At 46.8% G+C, this 17,046-nt stretch overlaps 3 protein-coding genes across 3 annotated transcripts in view; all 3 read right to left on the bottom strand.

Annotated features, from left to right (window-relative positions):
• Positions 1-17,046, bottom strand: part of LOC140421968 (uncharacterized) — a 73,702-nt gene that overhangs the window by 28,028 nt on the left and 28,628 nt on the right. The gene's annotated exons all lie outside the window — the stretch shown is intronic.
• LOC140421915 (uncharacterized) lies at positions 1,037-10,441 on the bottom strand. Its single transcript, XM_072506882.1, has 2 exons — positions 10,370-10,441; positions 1,037-7,439 (listed from the first exon to the last, which is right to left on the bottom strand). Exon 2 carries the CDS (start codon positions 7,070-7,072, stop codon positions 5,717-5,719), a length of 1,356 nt encoding a protein of 451 aa, XP_072362983.1. The 5' UTR covers positions 7,073-7,439; positions 10,370-10,441; the 3' UTR covers positions 1,037-5,716.
• Positions 1,037-17,046, bottom strand: part of LOC140421927 (uncharacterized) — a 120,475-nt gene continuing 104,465 nt past the window's right edge. Inside the window, exon 3 of the transcript XR_011947173.1 lies at positions 1,037-4,220. The gene's annotated coding sequence lies outside the window, so the exon portion shown is untranslated. The remainder of the gene's footprint in view (positions 4,221-17,046) is intronic.

The following is a 17,046-nucleotide window of genomic DNA, read 5'->3' as shown; positions in this document are numbered from 1 at the left end:
GGAAAGAATGTTCCATAGGAACCAGAATTGTTTGTTCTGAGTTTCGATCCTGTACTGACAGTGATAACTTTTGTAAACTCCTTTTACAGTATATTAGAAGAGGAGGAATTACAGACAGAAATCTCAAACATCACATCTTGATCTGACAGTCACTTGATCCCTTGGGAGAACTCACACCCGAGTGAGAGTGTTCCAGAGCACTGACTGTGGAAAGAGCTTTAATCAGTCACACACAGCATTCACAGTGGGGAGAGACCGTACATGTGTTGTGTGTGTGAGTAAGGCTTCAATTTTCTCACCTGGAGAGACACAAGGAGACCCAAAACATGGAGAAACAGTGGAAATGCCAGGACTGTGGGAAGGGATTCAAAGCCCCATCTGCACTGGAAGCTCATCGGCACATTCACACTGGGGAGAGGCCATTCATCTGCTCTCGGTGTGGGAAGGGTTCAGACATTTATCCACCCTGCAGAGATATCAGCGAGTTTACACTAGGGAGAAACCATTCACCTGCTCTAAATGTGGGAAGGGATTCACTCAATTATCTAGCCTGCAGAGGCAGAAGTGGGTTCACACTGGGGAGAGGCTGTTCATTTGCTCTGTGTGGGAAGGGATTGTGAGAATCATCCACACTGCGGAGACACCAGTGAGTCCACAATGGGGAGAAGCCATTCAGCTGCTCCGAATGTGGGAAGGCATTCAATCAATTATCTAGCGTGACATCCCACCGGCGGGTTCACACTGGGGAGAGACCGTTCTCCTGCTCTCAGTGTGGGATGGATTCTGTGTTTCCTCGTACCTGCTGAGACACCAACAAGTTCACAAGTGATTACAGGGGTTGGATTCTCTGTTATTGCTTCTGCTCACAATTACATCCAGGACTGCATTTTGTTCATTCTGACACTTGCTAAAGTGGAAGGGTTGGAGGGTTTCTTTCTGCTGGACTAGCTGGTCTCACGACTTTGCCTCCGGTGGACTCCAGTAACAAGAAACATTGAAGATTCCATTAGGTCAAAGGAAGAGGCTCATTGATAGATTACAGATTTATTGCTTCACTGATTTATTGGTAACCTTAAAGAATTGATGCAGTATAATTCTGAAATTCAGTACATAGACAGAAAATGGAAAATCCACAAGGCAGTAATTGTTTCAGATAAATTATGAGAATTGCTGTACAGCAACTTAATATGTGTCAGAATCTAACACTGCTTCACAAAAAGTTGCATAAAAGCCCTCGTAACGAATAAACCATTGTTCTACAAATACATCTAGTAACGAAAAGGTATTGCAGCCTTAGAAACAGAAACATTTACAAATGTCGCAAAACCTCAGCAACAAGCAAGGTTAATGCAGAACATATTATCTTCAGAGGATTGGTACACGTGGCGGGAGCATATAGACATTTAATTAATTTGATAGACATTAATAAATCTTAAGTAATGACCAATGCCTGGATAACAAATCATGCTCCAAGAGTTTTTTGAATAAATCAGGAAGCCTCAGCTGAGAATTTGAAACCATTGATAAGAATTTCTTAAAGAATAAAGTTTCATGACTAAAGTTTGTTCTGTATTCATGCTTTAAGAAATTTTGAACCATCTATTGATTTCCTAATATTGTCTTATGTTTTTGTTTCATTCTCTTTATGATTTGATGTTTTATTTGATCTAAGTTTTGATTCATTTTTATGTAAGAGAATCAAAGTGGATAATTAGCAATAAAATTGTATTTTTGGACACCTCCAATCAACCAGATCTTGGGCTGTTATTTGAAGATAAAATAAGAGATCTTGTCACTCATTAAGTTGCCAAAATAAGTGTAACCCTGAGGATTGGAAACTTGTCTTAGAATTCAGCAAAGGAGGATCAAGAAACTCAAAAAGAGAAAATGGAGTATGAGAGCAAACTGGCGAGAAACATAAAAAAATGACAGGAAAAGCTCCTATAGGATTGTGAAAAGGGAAAGATTAGCAAAGACCAATGTGGGTCCATTCCAGGCAAAGACAGGAGAGTTTATAATGGGGAATAAGGAAATGGCAGAGAAACTAAACAATGTGTCTGTCTTCATGGAGGACATGAAATTGTCCCAAAGACACGAGAGAACCAACGGACTAGTGAGCACGAGGAACTGAAGGAGATTAGTATGTGAAAAAGTAGTACTGGAGAAATTAATGTGGTTGAAAGTTAATAAATCCCCAAAAGCTGCTGCTCTACATCCCAGAGTGTTGAAAGAGGCGGCTGTAGAGATAGTGGACACATTGGTGATCATCTTTCACAATTCTATAGATTCTGGAATGGTTCCTGCAGATTGGAAGGTGGTAAATGTAACCCCACTATTTAAGGAGAGAGAAAACGGGGAACCACAGACCCATTAGCCTGACATCAGTAGGAGGGAAAATGCTACAATCTATTATAAAGGATGTAATAACATACGAATTAGGAGCAGGAGTAGGCCACTCAGCCCCTCGAGCCTGCTCCACCGTTTAATAAATTCACAGCTGATCTGATTGTAACCTCAACTCCATATTCCCACTGACCCACTGATAAACCTTCACCCCCTTGTTTATCTAGAATCTATCCAGCTCTGCCTTCAAAATATTCAAAGATTCTGCTTCCACTGCTCTTTGAGGAAGAGAGTTCCAAAGACTCCCAACACTCTGAGAGAAAAATGTTCTCTGCCTTAAATGGACAAGTTATTACATTTAAAATGACTCCAATTTCTGGATTCTCCCACAAGAGGAAACATCCTTTCCACATTCACCCTGTCGAGGCCCCTCAGGATCTTATACGGTTCAATCAAGTCACCTAAACTCCATTGGACACAAACCCAGCCTGCCCAATCATTCCTCATAAGACCAGCCTCCAATTCCAGGGATGAGTCCAGTAAACCTTCTCTGCTTCCAACACATTTACAACATTCCTTAAATGAGAGCAATACTGTACACAGTGCACCAGATGTGGTCTCACCAATGTCCTGTATAACTGAAGCATAACCTCCCTACTTTTGTATTCAATTCCCCTCACAATAAACAATAACATTCTATTCGCTTTCCTAATTACTTGCTGTCCCTGTATACTCGCCGTTTGTGATTCATGCTATTGGACACCCAGATCCCTCTGAATCTCAGAGCTCTGCAATCTCTCACCATTTCGATAAGAAGCTTTTTTATTCTTCTGGCCAACATGGACAAATTCCCATTTTCCCATGATATTCTCCATTTGGCAGATATTTTCCCACTCACTTAACCTATCTATATCACTTTGTAACCTCCTTATGTCCTCTTCACAATTTACTTTTCCACCTGTATTTATATCGTCGGTGCAGGAGTTGGCCATTCAGCCCGTCGAGCCTCCTCCACCATTCAACACGATCATGGCTGATCATCCACTTCAATGCCTTTTTCCCCACACTATCCCCATCTCCCTTTGTGTTATTGGTATTTAGAAATCTGTCAGTTGGGTGGCACAATGGTTAGCACTGCTGCCTCACGGTACTAAGAACCTGGGTGTGATCCTGGCCCCAGTCACTGTCCATGTGGAGTTTGCACATTCTCCTCGTGTCTTGTGGGTCTCAGACCCACAACCCAAAACGATGTGCAGCTGAGATGAATTGGCCTCGCTACACTGCCCCTTAATTGGAAAAAAATAATTGGGTACTCTTAAATTTATTAAACAAAAAAATAAAGAAATCTGTCAGTCTCTGCTTTAAACACACTCAGTGACTGAGCTTCCACAGCCCTCTGGGGTAGAGAATTCCAAAGATTCACAACTCTCTGAGTAAAGAAATGTCTCCTCCGAGACCGGTCCTGTGTGACTTCTCCCAGTTTGAAATTGTGTCCCCTGGTTGGAGAATCTGGAAACATCTCACCTGCACCCACCCTGTCTATTCCTTTATGGATGTTGTAAGTTTCAATGAAATCCCCTCTCATTCCTTGAAACTCCAGAGAAAAGAGGCCTAGTTTCCCCAATCTCTCTTCATAGGACAGTCCTGCCAAACCCTGAACAAGTCTGGTGAAACTTTGTTGCTGTTCCTCTGTGGCAATACCTTTCCTAAGGTAAGGGGAGTAAACTGCACACATTACTCCAGCTGTGGTCCAAGCATTTCAGAATGATCAATGTCATCGAGGCACGCTGCCTGGTTCTTCTTTGGCACCGGTATGATGGTGGTCTTCTTGAAGCAGGTGGGAACCTCAGAACGGAGTCGGGAGAGGTTGAGGATGTCTGCAAAAACACCTGCCAGTTGGTCCACGTAGGATCTGAGTGCACGACCAGGGATCCCGTCAGGACCTGTCGCTTTCCGAGGGTTCACTTTCAAGAAGGCCAATCTGACTTTGGACGCTGTGATGATAGGTATGGGTGTGTCGAAGGCTGCTGGGGCAGATGACAACGGTTTGTTGGGTTCCTGTTCGAAATAAGCATAGAATAAATTGAGTTCATCGGGAAGGGGTGCGCTGTTACCAAAGATTCTACTCGGCTTTGATTTTTTAGCCCATTATGTTGTTTAAGCCTTGCCACAATCGATGAGAGTCCATGATTCTAGCTTAGTCGGGTATTGTCTCTTGGCATCCCTGTTGGCTTTGCAAAGGCCGTACCTAGATTTTTTTCTTTAGGTCAGGATTGCCTCTCTTGAACTCCTCACACCTGGCCTTCAGTAGGGAGTGAATCTGCCGATTAAACCATGGTTTCTGGTTGGGTAACGTACGTACTACCTTCTTTGACACACAATCTTCTACACACTTACTGATGAAGTCTGTGATGGTGCTGGCATACTCGTTTAGGTTAGTTGCTGTGTTCTTGAATATGGACCAGTCACTGACTCCAAGCAAGTTGCATCGGAGCTCTTCTGTTGCCTCGGACCAGCATTTGCACAACCTTCAGAACCGGATTCTCTCGCTTAAGTTTCTGCTTGTACGCCGGGAGAAGGAGCACCGTCTGGTGGTCCGATTTTCCGAAGTGTGGTCCGGGGATGGATCATCAGGCGCCCTTGATGTTTGTGTAGCAGTGGTCAAGGATGTTGGGGCCCCTGTTGGGACATGAGATGTGTTGGTGGAGTTTTGGCAGTACACTCGAGGTTGGCCTGGTTGAAGTCCCCGGCCACGATGAACAAGGCCTCCGGGTATTCTGCTTCATTGTTATTTATAGCGGTTACAATTCATCAAGCGCCTTCTTCACTTCCGCCTGGGGTGGGATGTAGACCACTGTGATGATGGCAGAAGTGAACTCCATGGAATGTAGTATGGACGGTACTTCACAGTCGGGTATTCCAGGTCCGGGGAGCAGTAGTTCACTAGGGTTGCCACGTCCGAGCACCAGGAGTTGACGAGGAGGCAAATCCTTCCACCCACTCCAGGTTCAGTCCTGGATGTGATTAACAGCAGGAATAATAGCAGAATCTAACCCAACATCACTTGTTAACCCTTTGGAGTCTCAGCAAGTTGGATGACTGAGTGAATCCCTTCCCACAGTGAGAGCAGGTGAATGGCTTTTTTCCAGTGTGGACTCACTGGTGTGTCAACAGGGCAGATGAATCACGGAATCTCCTCCCACAATCAGAGCAGGTGAATCAAGTGTGAACTCGCTGGTGTCTCCGCAATGTGGATGATGTTTGAAACCTCTTTGTGCAGTGAGAGCAGCTGAACGGTCTCTCCTCAGTGTGAATGCGCTGGTGTTCCATCAGTACCCGAGAGCTTTTAAACCCACTCCCACAATCGGAGCATTTAAAGGGTCTCTCGTTGCTGTGAGTGACATTGTGGCTCAGCAAGTGATGACCGAGTGAAGCTTTTCCCAGTCGGAGAGGTGAACTGGCTCTCCCCTGTGTGACCTCGTTCGTGTTTCATCAGGTTGGATGAGGATCTAAACCTCTTTGTGCAGTGAGAGCAGCTGAACGGTGTCTCCTCAGAGTGAACGCGCTGGTGGGACATCAGTAGCTGTGAGCTTTTGAAACCCCTCTTGCAGTCAGAGCATTTAAAGGGCCTGCTCTTGGTGTGAGTGACATTGTGTTTCAGCAGGCTGGATAATTGAGCAAATCCCTTATCACACACAGTGCAGATGAATGGCCTCTCCCCGGTGTGAAGTCGCTGGTGTCTCTGCAGGTTGCCAATGTCAGTGAATCCCTGTTCACACTGAGAGCAGGTGAAAGGCCTCTCCCCAGTGTGAATTCGTTCGTGTTTCCGCAGGTTGCCAATGTCACTGAATCCCTTTTCACACTGAGAGCAGGTGAAAGGCCTCTCTCCAGTGTGAACTCGTTCGTGTTTCCGCAGGCTGCCAATGTCTTTGAATCTCTTTTCACACTTGGAGCAGGTGAATGGCCTCTCTCCAGTGTGAACTCTCTGGTGGCTCTGCAGGTTGGATAACTGAGTGAATCCCTTCCCACAGTCAGAGCAGGTGAATGGCCTCTCTCCAATGTGAACTTGTTCGTGTCTCCGCAGGTTGCCAATGTCAGTGAATCCCTTTTCACACTGAGAGCAGGTGAAAGGCCTCTCTCCAGTGTGAATTCGTTCGTGTTTCCGCAGGTTGCCAATGTCACTGAATCTCTTTTCACACTGAGAGCAGGTGAAAGGCCTCTCCCCGGTGTGAACTCGTTCGTGTTTCCGCAGGCTGCCAATGTCTTTGAATCTCTTTTCACACTTTGAGCAGGTGAATGGCCTCTCTCCAGTGTGAACTCTCTGGTGGCTCTGCAGGTTGGATAACTGAGTGAATCCCTTCCCACAGTCAGAGCAGGTGAACGGCCTCTCTCCAGTGTGAACTCGCTGGTGTGTCTGCAGGCTGGATAACTGAGTGAATCCCTTCCCACAGTCAGAGCAGGTGAACGGCCTCTCCCCAGTGTGGACTCGTTCGTGTCTCCGCAGGTTGCCAACGTCAGTGAATCCTTTTTCACACTGAGAGCAGGTGAAAGGCCTCTCTCCAGTGTGACTACGTTGATGCCTTGCCAGCTCGCACGGGGCTGTGAATCCCATCCCACACACAGAACAGGTGAACGGCCTCTCTACAGTGTGACTGCATTGATGCCTTTCCAGCCCGCACGGAGCTTTGAATCCCTTCCCACAATCCTCACATTTCCATGGTTTCTCCATGGTCCGGGTGATCTTGCGTCTCACCGCCTTGGACGATCAGTTGAAGCCTCGTCCACACACAGAACAACTGTACAGTCTCTCCCTGCTGTGAATGGTGTAGTATTTTGTCAGGCTGTGTCACTGGTTAAAGCTCTTTCCACAGTCAGTGCTCTGTAACAGTCTCACACGGGTGTCTGTGTGTGTCTCAGTGCTTTTCCAGACACACTGATGTTGAAAATCTCTTGAAGCAGACAGAATAGACAAACATTTCTCCTTCTAGATTCAAAGGCCAATGATCTCCGGTTCCCAAGAATTGAGTGACTCAGTCAGTTCTTGAAGTGATATTTAGTTTGAGATCTTGGCGTCAAACTCCTCTCGTTCGAACTTCCTGCAATCAGATTTTACAATAGTAATCATTGTCAGTCCAGGATAGAAACTCAGAACTGACAATTCTAGTTTCTATTGAACATTCTTTCCTCTCTCTTTCCCCGAAATGCTCTAAATCTCAATCCCACACACTCTCCCTCCATTCTCACTCTGCTGTATCTAATATTCACCCTCCCAATTCTCCTGAAGGTGCTGATTCAGGCTGATTGACAGATCCAAGCTCAATGCTTCCTGTCCTGGACACAGAGACCTGAAATGTCTATATTACTGGATGAAAAATGTGTGTAATATCCAGACTGTATTCACTTACTTTCCCTCCCAATTTTCCTGAAGGTGCTGATCAACAAATCTAAACCCACTAAAACCTGTACAAGAGTAGAGAATCTCCATATAAGTACATTTACTGATTAGAGATGGGGAAATTCTGAGGAAGAATTTTATTTAGTCATGGAGTAGTGATGACAGGGAACTCACTGCCCACAAGGGTTGTGGAAGTCCAGATGATCAATAATTTAAAATAAAATAGGATGGTTACTTGAAGAAAATAAACTTGCAGAGGAACAGGGATATCGAGGGGGAATGGGACTGACTGGATTGCTGTACAGAGAGTCAGCATTGACTTGAGTTCCCAAATGGATTCTGTCAGTGCTGCAATGACTGTATGACTGGAAATATATAATGTAGGTACAGTACTATATTACAAAACTAGAACTAATAATACATGTATTTTATTACAGAACCATCAATAATATCAGAGAATATCATAATAATAATAGAACCATCATACCACATAACACGTGACATATCTCCGTCCGATATTACATTTTTTAAAATTAATTTACAGGATGTGGACAATGCTGGTTAGGCCGGCATTTATTGCCCATCCCCAGTTGCCCTTCCGAAGGGGCTGGTTCAGCACAGGGCTAAATCGCTGGCTTTGAAAGCAGACCAAGGCAGGCCAGCAGTACGGTTCAATTCCCGTACCAGCCTCCGCGAACAGGTGCCGGAATGTGGCGACTAGGGGCTTTTCACAGTAACTTCATTTGAAGCCTACTTGTGACAATAAGCAATTTTCATTTCATTTCATTTCAAGTAGTGGTGAGCTGCCTTCTTGAACTGCTGCAGTCATTGAGGTGTAGGTATATCCCCTGTGCTGTTTTTTTTTAATTTGTTTTTTATAAATTTAAAGTACCCAATTCATTTTTTTCCAATGAATGGGCAATTTAGCTTGGCCAATCCACCTACCCTGCACGTCTTTGGGTTGTGGGGGCGAAAGCCACGCAAACACAGGGAGAGTGCGCTAACTACACATGGACAGTGATCCAGAGCCGGGATTGAATCTGGGGCCTCGGCGCTGTGAGGCAGCAGCGCTAACCACTGCTCCACCATGCTGCCCGACATCCCCTGTGCTGTTAGGGAGGGAATTCCAGGATGTTGCCCCAGGGACAGTATATTTCCAAGTCAGGGTGATAACTTGGAAGTGAACCTCCAGGTGGTGGGGTTCACAGGTATCTGCTGCTCTTGTCCTTCTAGATGGTAGTGGTTGTGGGTTTGGAAGGTGCTGTCTGAGGAACCTTTATGAGTTACTGCAGTGTATCTCGTAGATGATATACACAGCTGCTACTGTTTGTCAGTGGTGGAAGGTTTGAATGTTTGTGGAAGGCGATGCAATCAATCAGGCTGCTTTGTCCTGGATAGTGTTGAGCTTCTTGCGTGTTGTTGGAGTTGCACTCATCCAGAAAAGTGGAGTGTATTCCATTACACTCCTGACTTGTGCTTGTAGATGACTGGTGGACAGGCTTTGGGGCATCAGATGGTGTGTTACTTGCCGTAGGATTCCCAGCCTTTGACCTGCCCTGGGAGCTACAGTATTAATATGACTAGTCCAGTTCAGTTTCTGATCAATGGTAACCCCCAGGATGTTGGTTGTGAGCGTTTCAGCGATGGGAATGCCACTGAATGTCAAGGGGTGGTGGTTAGATCCTCTCTTGTAGGAGATGGTCATTGCCTGGCACTTGTGTAGCACGAATGTAACTTGCCACTTCTTAGGCCAAACCTGTTTATTGTCCAGATCTTACTGAACTTGGACATGGACTGCTTCATTGTCCGAGGAGTTGAGAATGGTGCTGAACATTGTGCAGTCATCCACAGACATCACCACTTCTCACCTTATGATGGAAGGAAGATCATTGATGAAGCAGCTGAAGATGGATTGGCTGAGGAAACTGTCCTGAGGAACTCCTGCAGTGATGTCCTGGAGCTGAGATGATTGACCTCCAATCACCACAACCATCTTCCTTTGTGCCAGGTATGACTCCAACTAGTGGAGAGTTATCCCCCGATTCCCACTGACTCCAGTTTAGCGAGGGCTCCTTGATGCCATACTCGGTCAAATGCTGCAATGATGTCAAGGACAGTTACTCTCACCTCATTTCTGGCATTCAACTCTTTCGTCCAAGTTTCAACTAAGGCTGTAAAGAGGTCAGGAGCTGAGTGACCCTGGTGGAACCCAAACTGAGCGTCCAGAAGCAGGTTATTGCAGAATAAGTGCCGCTTAATAGCAACTTTGATGACTCCTTCCATCACTTTGCTGATGATGGACAGTGGACCTACAGAGAAGTAATTGGCTGAGTTGGATTTGCCCTGTTTACTGTCCCCTTAAATGTTAGTCATTTCCTGGGGAAACCAGCCCTTTAATTGTGAACATTAAGAAAGAGATCGTCCTTTTAGCCAGACAAATAAATGTGTCAAGCTGAGGGAGCAAAGGATGTCAATGTCTTTAAGAGAGCGAGAGAGACCTGGGCCAAGCTTTGCAGAGTCTGCACCCTCCCTGGATTCACTTCCTTTCCCTTCAGTTGCTGCAAGTGACCAATTGAAGGTGAGAATGAGAAAAGAAATGGAAAGGGGGAGAAAAGAAAGTGTTTTACTCACAGATATTGGAGACAGGGGAAAGTTTTCCTCTGTGTGTCGCTCAAGCTCATTCAGGGTTGGAGGAACAACAGCTTCCGCATTGAGACAATGGGAGAGCTCTGATTGGCGGAGAAACAGAGTCCTTCCGGTCCTCCTATCTTCCCATTGGGCACAAGTCAGCGGGAAAGTCAGAGATAGTGAACTCACCCTGTACATGCGCAGATTGCCCTCTCCCTGAGACATGCGCAGTCCTGAGTTGGTGGGAGGGGCTTCTCGCTCTGGCCTCAGCTGTCAGCCGGTTGCCTGGAAACCGTATTGACGATGTGCTGGGGGAGGGAGTACAAAGGGTGAGGGCGGGGCTCCCGTGTCCTCGCGCCGGGCGGTGCGCTCAAATGCAGTGACGTCACTGCGGAACCGATTTATTCCTATTGGCTGATTTAGAGGCCAAGCTCCTTTGTGATGTCACAATGTGGAGGTTGGACAATGAGTTTCAGACTAAAACTTCCTCCTCTGGGCAACATCTGGGAGCAAATCAATGTCTCCCCTTTCATAAAGTCATGAGATATAGGAGCAGAATTAGGCCATTTGGCCCATCGAGTCTGCTCTACCATTCTATCATGGCTGTGCTCATCCTGGCTTTAATTACACCGTACTGCCAGTTCCCCATTACCCTTGAACCTATTACCAATTAAAAATCTGTCTAAAATCTGGATTTAGCCCTTTACATAAAGTGTGTGACATTCATGGAAGTTTGCCAACTGGAGCGTTATTCTCAGTTAAATTCAGCCCTCAGCTCCGTCGCTGCCCGTCATTGACATGAGCAATAGAGACAGAAAGGTGCCCGAGGCTCAAATGGGAAGTCAAATCTTGTGACTTGATACCAACACCTCAACATTTGTCAGTCAAATCCATGTTATTTACAGTGGGGGTTTTATTATTACATTTAGGCACTGGAAGCAAAGGATGGGGGGTTTTAAAAGGTAACTTTCACTTTCTAACTTTGTATTGCCTATAATGTCAGCCGTGGCTCAGTGGGCAGCTCTCTCACCTCAGAGTCAGAAAGTTGTTGGTTCAAGTCCCAATCCAGGGACCTGAGGACAAAAATCACATCCAACATTTCTCCTCGCAGCACTGAGGGAGTGCTGCACTGTCAGAACAGCCTTCTTTCAAATAAATAAAATGAAATGAAAATCACTTATTGTCACAAGTAGGCTTCAAATGAGGTTACTGTGAAAAGCCCCTAGTTGCCACATATCCGGCGCCTGTTCGGGGAGGCTGGTACGGGAATTGAACCGTGCTGCTGGCCTGCCTTGGTCTGCTTTCAAAGCCAGCGTTTTAGCCCAGTGCTAAACCAGACCCTAATAATAAGATTCAAATAAGATTCTAAACGGAGGCCCTGTCTGGCCCTATCAGGTGGATGTTAAAGATCCCACAGCGGAGAGGGAGAGGCTGGTGGGAGAGATACCTTGGGTAGACAGGAAGTATGCGGAGGCCCCTGAGGGAGGGTTGCGAAAGGAGCGCCGGAGATTATAGGTGGAGTTTGATTTGCTGACCACTGGGAAGGTGGAGGCACAGTTGAGGAAAGTGAAAGGGGCAGTTTATGAGTATGGGGAGAAAGCAAGTAGGATGCTGGCGCACCAACTTCGCAGGAGAGATGGGGCCAGGGAGATCGGGGGAGTGAGGGATAAGGAAGGTAATACGTTCTTGGGCCCAGAGAAGGTCAATGAAGTCTTTAAGGAGTTTTACTGTAAACTGTACGAGTCAGAACCCCCGAGGGGAGGGGAAGGGATGAAGCAATTTATGGATCGATTGAGGTTCCCAAGGGTGGACGAGGAGCGGGTGGAGGGACTGGGGGCCCCGATTGAGTTGGAGGAGATGGTTAAGGGCTTAGCAAGTATGCAGTCGGGCAAGGCCCCGGGTCCGGACGGCTTCCCTGTAGAATTTTATAAGAAATTCTCGGAGCTACTGAGCCCACTCCTGCTAAGAACCTTTAACGAGGCAAAGGAGAGAGGAACCCTCCCCCCGACGATGTCACAGGCACTGATCTCGCTCATTTTGAAGAGGGGGAAGGATCCGCTTCAATGTGGGTCCTTCAGGCTGACATCCCTCCTGAATGTGGATGCCAAACTGCGAGCAAAAACTTTGGCTACCAGAATAGAGGACTGCGTCTGGGAGTGATTGAGGAGGACCAGGCGGGTTTCGTCAATGGCAGGCAATTGAACACAAATGTGAGGAGGCTCCTGAATATTATTATGATGCCCTCAGAAGGAGGGGACGCAGAAGTAGTGGCTGCAATGGACGCAGAGAAAGCCTTTGACAGGGTGGAATGGGAGTACCTGTGGGAAGTGTTAGGTAGGTTGTATATTTCGGACCCGCCAGAGGGGACGGGGGAGATCATGCGGATCCGAAGGGACTTTGGGAGCTTCTCGGGATACAAGTTGAATGTGAGGAAAAGTGAGCTGTTTGTAATCCACGCTAGGGGTCAGGAGGAGATACTGGGGGAACTCACGCTCGAGATGGCGGAGGGAAGCTTTCTTTACCTAGGTATACAGGTGGCTAGGAACTGGGATGCCTTGCACAGGCTCAATCTATCTCGGCTTGTAGAGCAGATGGAGGGAGACTTTAAAAGGTGGGCTATGCTCCCACTTTCCCTGGCGTGAAGGATGCAGACCGTGAGGATGACGGTCCTCCCCAGATTCCTGTTTGTTTTCCAGTGCCTTCCCATCTTCATCCCCAAACCCTTCTTCAAGTGGGTGAACAGGATTATCACGGAATTTGTGTGGGCAAACAAGACCCCGCGTGTTAAAAGACTGGGGGGGGCGGGGGGGGGGGGCGTTGGTGTGTCTGAACTTCTGTAGCTACTATTGGGGTGCTAATGTGGCCATGATTAGGAAATGGGTAATGGAGTAGGGGGTGGCGTGGGGGCGGCTAGAGGCGGCATCATGCAAAGGCACCAGCCTAGGGGCACTAGTAACGGCACCGCTGCTGCTCTCACCGGCACAATACACCACAAGCCCGGTGGTGACGGCGGCACTGCGGGTCTGGGGTCAGTGGAGAAGGCTCGGGAAGGAGGGTCCTCAGTTTGGACCCCGATACGGAACAACCATAGAATTGCTCCGGGCAAGAGAGACGGGGGGTTTCAAGGCTGGTATAGGGCAGGCATTAGAAGGATGGGAGACCTGTTTATAGATGGGACTTTACCGAGCTTGAAGGAGCTGGAGGAGAAATTCACCCTACTCCTGGGAAATGCCTTCAGATACCGCCAAATCCGTGACTTTCTCAAAAAACAGGTGGGGACATTTCCGTTGTTACCCCCTCGAAGGATACAGGACAGGGTGGTGTCTGGCATCTGGATAGGAGAGGGAAAGGTGCCGGACATCTACCAAGAGCTGCAGGAGATGGAGGAAGCATCAGTGGAGGAACTGAAGGGCAAGTGGGAGGAGGAGCTAGGTGAGGAGCTAGATGAGGGCCTGTGGGCTGATGCCCTGGGCAGGGTAAATTCCTTCTCATCATGTGCCAGGATCAGCTTAATTCAGTTTAAGGTGGGACACCGGGCTCATATGATGATGGCGAGAATGAGCAAGTTCTTTGGGGTGGAGGACAGTTGTGCGAGATGTTCAGGGAATCCAGCGAACCATGTCCATATGTTCTGGGCATGCCCGGCGCTTAAAAGAATTCTGGCGAGGCTTTGCAAGGGCTAGGTCCAGGACTTTGGACACGCGGGTGAAGCCGAGTCCAACAATAGCGATCTTTGGGGTGTCAGAAGATCCGGGAGTGCAGGGAGCGAAAGAGGCCGAGGTTTTGGCCTTTCCCTCCCTGGTAGCCCGGAGACGGATCTTGTTCATGTGGAGAGACTCGAAACCCCCGAGTGTGGAGACCTGGGTTAGTGACATGGCTGGGTTCCGCAGCCTGGAGCGAATAAAGTTCGCCTTGAGAGGGTCCTTGCTGGGGTTCTCCCGGCGGTGGCAACCTTTCCTTGACTTTCTAGGGGAGCAGTAAAATTTCAGCAGCAGCAGCAATCGGGGGTGGGGGCTCAGGTGGGGGAACTGTCCATTTAATGTATATTCTCTTTTTGTATAATGATAACAGCCACCTAGGTTTGTTAAATATTTTTCATTTATTTTTCTGTTATTGGTTATGTAAAAATTCTGTTTGAAAAAAGCTTTAATAAAAACAAATTAAAAAAAAAAAACATTCCCCCGGAGACGTCTGAGACAGTGGAACACAATCAGCAGTCACAAACCTGAAGAGAAGGGAATCCCAAAAGACGCTTGCTTGGACAAGGAGAGCAAGTATTGGTGCGCAGCTGTACTACCAGCGAGAAGTGGGTTCCTGTAACTGTATTGGCATATTACAATAATCATGGGGGGCTTCGATATGCAGGTGGACTGGGAAAATCAGGTTGTTAGCAGATCCCAAGAAAGGGAACTTTTGGAACAGCTTGTGGTAGAGCCCATTCGGGAAAAAGCAATTCTGGATTTGGTGATGTGTAATGAGGCAGACCTGATTAGGGAACTTAAGGTGAAGGAACCCTTAGGGGGCAGTGACCACAATATGATAGAATTTGCCCTGCAGTTTGAGAGGGAGAAGCTGGAATCAGGTGTAATGGTATTACAATTGAATAAAGGTAACTACAAAGACATGAGGCAGGAGCTGGCCAGAGTTGATTGGAAGGGGAGCCTAGCAGGGAAGACAGTGGAACAGCAATGGCAGGAATTTTGGGGGGTTATTTGGGAGGCACAACCAAAATTCAACCCAAGGAGGAGGAAACATGCTAAGGGGAGGACAAGGCATCCATGGCTGACAAAGAAAGTCAGGGATAGCATAAAAGCAAAACAAAAGCATACAAGTTGGTGAGAATTAGTGGGAAGCCAGAGGATTGGGACGCTTTTAAAAGCGAGTAGAGGACAACTAAAAAACCAATAGGGGGGGGGTGAGATGAAATAGCGAGTAATATAAAAGAAGATAGCAAGAGCTTTTTACAATACATAAAAGGGGAGAGGCAAGAATAAACATTGGATCACTGGAAAATGAAGCTGGAGAAGTAGTAACAGGAAACAAAGAAATGGCAGAGGAACTGAATAGCTACTTTGTGTCAGTCTTCAAGGTGGAAGACACCAGTGGGATACCAGAACTTCAGGTGAATCAGGGGGCAGAGGTGAGTGTAATGGCCATCACTAAGGAGAAGGTTCTGGGGAAATTGAAAGGTCTGAAGGTGGATAAATCACCTGGACCAGATGGACTATACTCAAGGGTTGCAAAAGGAGATAGCTGAGGAGATTGTGGAGGCATTACTGGTGGAATCACTAAAGGCAGGGAGGGTCCAAAAGGACGGGAAATTGGCTAATGTAACACCGCTGTTTAACAAGGGAGGGAGGCAGAAGACAGGAAATTATAGGCCGGTTTCTGACTTTGGTCATTGGTAAGATTTTAAGATGTAAGATTAAAGATGAGATTGTGGAGTATCTGGAAGTACATGATAAAATAGGACTGAGTCAGCACGGCTTCGTCAAGGGGAGTCATGTTTGACAAATCTGTTGGAGTTTTTTGAGGATGTAACAAGGAAGTTAAACAAAGGAGAACCAGTGGACGAGATCTATTTAGATTACCAGAAGGTCTTTGACAAGATGGCGTATAGGAGGCTGTTAAACAAGTTAAGAGCCCGTGGTGTTAAGGGTAAAATACTGGCATTGATAAGAGGATTGGCTGACTGGCAGAAGTCAGAGAGTGGGGAAAGTGGTCTTTTTCAGAATGGCAGCTGATGACCAGTGGTGAGCCTCAGGGGTTTGTGCTGGGACAACTTTTCACAATATACATTAATGATCTGGAACATGAACTAAGGACACTGTTGCTAAGTTTTCAGATGATACAAAGATATGCAGAGGGACAGTTAGTATTGAGGAAGCAGGGGTATTGAGGAAGAAGGGGGCTAAGACTTGAACAGGCTCGGAGAGTGGGCAAAGAAGTGGCAGATGGAATATAATGTGGAAAAGTATGACGTCATACACTTTGGCAGGAAGAATGGAGGCATAGACTATTTTCTAAATGGGGATTTAGGAGTCCTTGTTCACGATTCTCTTAAGGTTAATGTGCAGGTTCAGTCAGCAGTTAGGAAGGAAAATGTAATGTTAGCATTCATGTCGTGAGGGATAGAATACAAGAGCAGGGAGGTACTTCTGAGGCTGTCTCAGGCTCTGGTCAGACCCCATTTGGAGTATTGTGGGCCCCGTATCTAAAGAAGGATGTGCTGGCCTTGGAAAGAGACCAGAGGAGGTTCACAAGAATGATCCCTGGAATTAAGAGCTTGTCGTATGAGGAGCGGTTGAGGAATCTGGGTCTGTACTTGTTGGAATTTAGAAGGATGAGGGGAGATTTTATTGAAACTTATAGGATACCGAGAGGCCGAGATAGAGCGGATCGGAGAGAATATTTCCACTAGTAGGAAAAACTAGAACCTGAGGCCACAGCCTCAGACTTAAGGGAAAATCTCAATACTGAGATGAGGAATTCCTTCGGCCAGAAGGTGGTGAATTTGTGGAACTCATTGCTGCAGAAGGCTGTGGAGGCCAATTCACTGAGTGTCTTTAAGACATAGGTTCTTAATTAATAAGGGGATCAGGGGTTATGTGGAGAAGGCAGGAGACTAAGGATGAGATACATAATGATACTAATCGCTTATTGTCACAAGTAGGCTTCAA

The sequence above is a fragment of the Scyliorhinus torazame genome, chromosome 5, assembly GCF_047496885.1.
Source record: "Scyliorhinus torazame isolate Kashiwa2021f chromosome 5, sScyTor2.1, whole genome shotgun sequence".
Taxonomy (NCBI): Eukaryota; Metazoa; Chordata; class Chondrichthyes; order Carcharhiniformes; family Scyliorhinidae; genus Scyliorhinus; species Scyliorhinus torazame.
Note: the sequence above shows the minus strand (reverse complement) of the source record. Positions and strands in the feature narration are given on the sequence as shown.

Bases quoted from the DNA above. Each gene is read 5' to 3' on its own strand.
- LOC140421915 (XM_072506882.1), bottom strand. From the start codon at position 7,072: ATGGAGAAACCATGGAAATGTGAGGATTGTGGGAAGGGATTCAAAGCT.